We start from the raw sequence: 4,551 nt of genomic DNA on the forward strand, positions 1-4,551 counted from the left end.
CAAAGTCGATTGTTACTTTATATAATTCTGAAACAAATTCAAATAGATCTTAATTAGACTGACTAAAGCTCTAACTTAATTTGCTACCTGTAAATCATACTAATTAAAGTTAAAATGTAGAATAAATACTGCAAATGTTTATTCCTGTTTAAAACAAAAGAAATTGGGTTTCCTTACAGAACTTTAGGTCTTCACATTTTAAGTCAATAAACGTTTTATTACAGTTCACCATGATACATTTATAGAAGAAGGCAGAAAATAATATTACCCATGTTAAAATTTTTAATGACCTTATTTCAGAATCTACTTTGAACTTGACAAGAAATATTACTTAAAGTTTCCTTTCCTTAAATAGATATACAATTTACTTAAACTTTATTTTATATAAGGTGTCTGATTTAACTGAGCAAGTTTATTTTACATTGTTCTCAAACTCATTGCAATTCATGTATTATTGTGTTTCATTGAACTATGAATATATTTGGATGACTGTAATCTAATCTTTTGTAAACTTAGTTATTTTCCAGTAATAATTTCAATTGACTTGGTACGCGTGTGTATTTTCATTAAGAATCACATTTTTACAAAGCATAATTTTTAAGACAAAGTATTTAGAAATATCACTAAAGTAAAACTGAAAAAGTCCTAAAAGCCCCCACCCTCTCTTTATAGTCATTGGCTAAGTGGAAGCCTGCTGCAATTTATTTCATCAAGTGATAAAATATATTTTTGTTTCTACAGAAATTTAATAGACAAAATTTTTTATTTGATTTACAAAAATGTTTTTTTTTAATATTTTCAGTGTTCACTAATCATAGCAGTCATACTCCCAAACAATACATGGTATTCAAACTCCAAATTGACAATGTCTAAATGTTAATCCACATTAAAGATGTTACAAACTGTTATTATTATGATAAAATACCTCAAAATACTGCTAACTATACACAGAATTAGTGATTTGAGCCTAAAAACCTAATTTCATGTTCAACATGCAAGAAAGGTTTTTAATATCACCAAGAACATTTCCAGACATTTTCACAAAACAAAATAAAAACCATTGTATTATTAAAATGGGTGCTGTGAAATAGATTTGATAATAATAAAAAAAAGTAATTGTTTAACTTCTCATGCACATACATGATCTTAAGTGACATAAAAGATACTATAGTTGGACATTATATGCCATGTATTATTTATTTATACTTCCAGCTTTAACATTACATGTTGAATATCAATGTAAACGAAGATATAGATATCCAATAATTAATTTTTATTAATTTGTTCCATAGTTTATTTTTTTGTCATATTTATTGGTGAAGTTAAGGAACACTGATTGGCCAAAATATTTATACAGTTTAAAAACAGAGAAGGTTGAAGGAAAAAAAAAAACAGGTACACGTTTCACACAATTAAACGAGGTTGAGAATCTGATTATAGCTATTCTCAAATAGGTTTATCAAGATTAATTGGTAAATAACTTTAAATGTGTTGGAAGTTTGGGTAATATAAATACTAAACTTGAGGTAACTGTTAACCTGATTTTATAATTATTTATTGAATTCGCAGTCCATTATTATTTCAGATCATAATAGTCCAGTTTGGAGGATTTGCTTTTTCTACTGCTGGTCTTACTTTAGATCAGTGGTTTTGGTGTGTGTTTTTTGGCTGTGGGACCTTATTATGGGGACAGTTAGTCACAACAGTTCCCACCAAAAAGATCCCGAAAACCTTTACATGGGGTTCAGGAACACCTGATGAGCTTGAAAATGATGTTCTTCGTGGTGAAGAGAGTTCCAGGGATTCCATCTCTCAAGACGTCAAGCGAACAGGACAGATACTCTGGATTCGTGGCCTTACTCGACTACAGACTCAGGTAAGTGCACATTTATTTCAGTTTTTAATGTAGATTCCAAATCTTAACAGATTTCTTTGATAAAATAGTCACGGGAAATTGGATTTACGATGAGCTAACCGTAAGATGAAGTGTAGCATTAAACATATTTCAGTAATAATTCATTATAATAATATTCACTTTGTGTTATGGTGTTTTTTGTGATAATTTAAATGTGAACAAACATTTATTGTAGATAATTTTGCATAACAAAAATCGTAAGTTCCACATTTTGTAATATATTTATTAGCACAATTGTGTATTCAAATCTTTAGAAAATATAGTATAAAGATCTATTTGAGATCTAAACAATAAATAGAATTCTGTGTTAAACCTGGCAGTGTTGGATGAAGGTCTTTACCTTCTTTCTATAAATTAATTTCCAAAGATATGAACATCCAGAAGTTTGTTGAAAAATAGGTCATCTGCTGTTTTAGTTACTAGGATGGATGTTCGTTGTTTACTCATATGTTTTAATGTACAGTGCTAAAATATTAGATGTACCAGTCTAGTTGGCAAACCCGTAATTGTTGTGGACCAAGCACGTGTTTATAAATCACTTTACGACAAAGTCATTAGTGTTCAAGAAACACTGTGCCTGATCATTCTGTCTCTCGTCGTTGGATCCTTCAGGAAGTCATGGTGGTTTTGGATCGTTTCAGTATTTCTACTAGCAAGCCACTCATTTTGCAAAGTACATTATTGTTTTCCATTGTCCCTCAAAATTGTAGTTACCAAAAAAAAACCATCTCAACCTACCCGGTTTTCTGAGCACTGTATTTCACAGCTGTCTGTTAATGCTGCTTGGAGAATTTTATTTCGTTTTGTAATGAATATCAACTAGTAAATCAAACAGAAAGCATAATAAATACTTGAACCATGAAAAGTTGTAGGATTAAGAGATCATAAAAAGGTATTCATACTCCTGCATGCTTGCTTTACTGGTATAATTGTATTATGAAACAAACTGTTTTTTATAAGTTGTATATGTATTAAGTAATTCATTGCATTTGAGGGATAAAGTATCCTGTTACACTTTTTTATGTTAAAATCTCCCAGTGTTTTGTTTTATCCTCATTTGTGAACTAAACAAAATCCAGACTTATAACTTGTGGACAAAGGTTGGTCAAACCTGACTTGGCATTTTATTTTTTTTATTGAAACCCATGTATTTTTAGTGTAACATTTTATCTTTTGTAATTGTATACTTATACCCAAGTTGAGTGAATAGCTCACTAGTCTTCCAAACAAGACGTAGAATTGATTCGAAACACAAACACCACACACGCACAGTTCTTTTTTAGGGCTTCCCCGAAGACAGCAGCAAGGTAGCAGCTGTAACATATCATATAAGCTCATTAGTAAATAGTATTTAAAACATAAAGAACTAATGATTAGACATATAGACCAATGTTTTGTGACCTTTTTGATACCAGTGACTGGCTCACTTCCTCTCTAACTTCTCGTGTGATGTTAAATGTAAGTACAATGAAAAAACCATTATGATTTACCTATGAATATTCAGTCAGATTTTGTTTTGGTTTAATCCCAAGGACTGACACTGCTTCATGGACCAGTGGTTGAGAAACACTAGTATAGGCAACTAATCATGTCAATAATTATCGTAAATACATAAATTTATTAGTTTTGTTTTTTAATTTGCACAAACCATTCAAGTAGTTTTAATTTACTTTTCACCTTTTGATAGATTATGAAATAGAAAATGTGTTTAAAAGGTTACAGTAATACTCAGCGCTGTGCCCAGGTTAGCAGACAATAGTCATGATTTATCAGAAAGGAGAAATTCTTCACAAATAAAATGTGTGTACTAGTAAAACATCACATTTTTCTTTGTTCTTATAAAACACATGTATTATTTATCCTTTATGATTTAATGAAATATATTCAATAAACATTTTATCCCCTCTTCCCACAGATTTGATGATCAGTAATTTAGAAGAGTACTATAGACTCAACTCATTAATAGGTGCACACCAAAAGCATTAATTTAAAACACAAACAATCTTATTTCCAATTAATGTTTTTATCTACTTCAATGAACATTGGAATTCATATATGTTTTATGTATCACTTACAGGACAATAACTTGACAATAAACTGTAAGACATTCCTAGGTCAGTATATGACTTTACTTAGTTGTCAGTAGGATGAAACATTACAGTGGATATTTCAAGTATTAGACAAATGATGGATTTGCTTAAATTGGTAGCTTCTTGCTAACATATTCATGTTGTGAAAGAAAGTCCATAAGAACAAAGTTTAAAGTATGTTCATTTGAGTTACTCCAGCTGTGGATTTGTGCAAGCAAAGTGTGTTTTATGGTTTACCTTTTTTTTAATACCTTGTGTTTTAAGTGATGTAAAAGTGTTATTGATACCCTATAATTGAATTATGTAATTGTTGTTAATTGTGTTGAATAGTCTATGGTTAAAGTGATGTAAAAGTGTTGTCAGTACCCTTTGGTTGAATTATGTAATTGTTGTTATTTGTGTTGAATAGTCCATGGTTAAAGTGATGTAAAAGTGTTGTCAGTACCCTTTGGTTGAATTATGTAATTGTTGTTATTTGTGTTGAATAGTCCATGGTTAAAGTGATGTAAAAGTGTTGTCAGTACCCTTTGGTTGAATTATGTAATT

At 30.1% G+C, this 4,551-nt stretch overlaps 1 protein-coding gene across 1 annotated transcript in view; it reads left to right on the forward strand.

The window, feature by feature from the left end:
* LOC106473111 (plasma membrane calcium-transporting ATPase 1-like) overlaps positions 1-4,551 on the forward strand; it is a gene marked incomplete at its 5' end in the record, with an annotated part of 55,815 nt that overhangs the window by 40,879 nt on the left and 10,385 nt on the right. The window contains one exon of the mRNA XM_013933793.2: positions 1,586-1,876. Coding sequence (XP_013789247.1) covers positions 1,586-1,876 — 291 coding nt within the window. The remainder of the gene's footprint in view (positions 1-1,585; positions 1,877-4,551) is intronic.

This window comes from Limulus polyphemus, unplaced genomic scaffold (assembly GCF_000517525.1).
Source record: "Limulus polyphemus unplaced genomic scaffold, Limulus_polyphemus-2.1.2 Scaffold5894, whole genome shotgun sequence".
Classification (NCBI taxonomy): domain Eukaryota; kingdom Metazoa; phylum Arthropoda; class Merostomata; order Xiphosura; family Limulidae; genus Limulus; species Limulus polyphemus.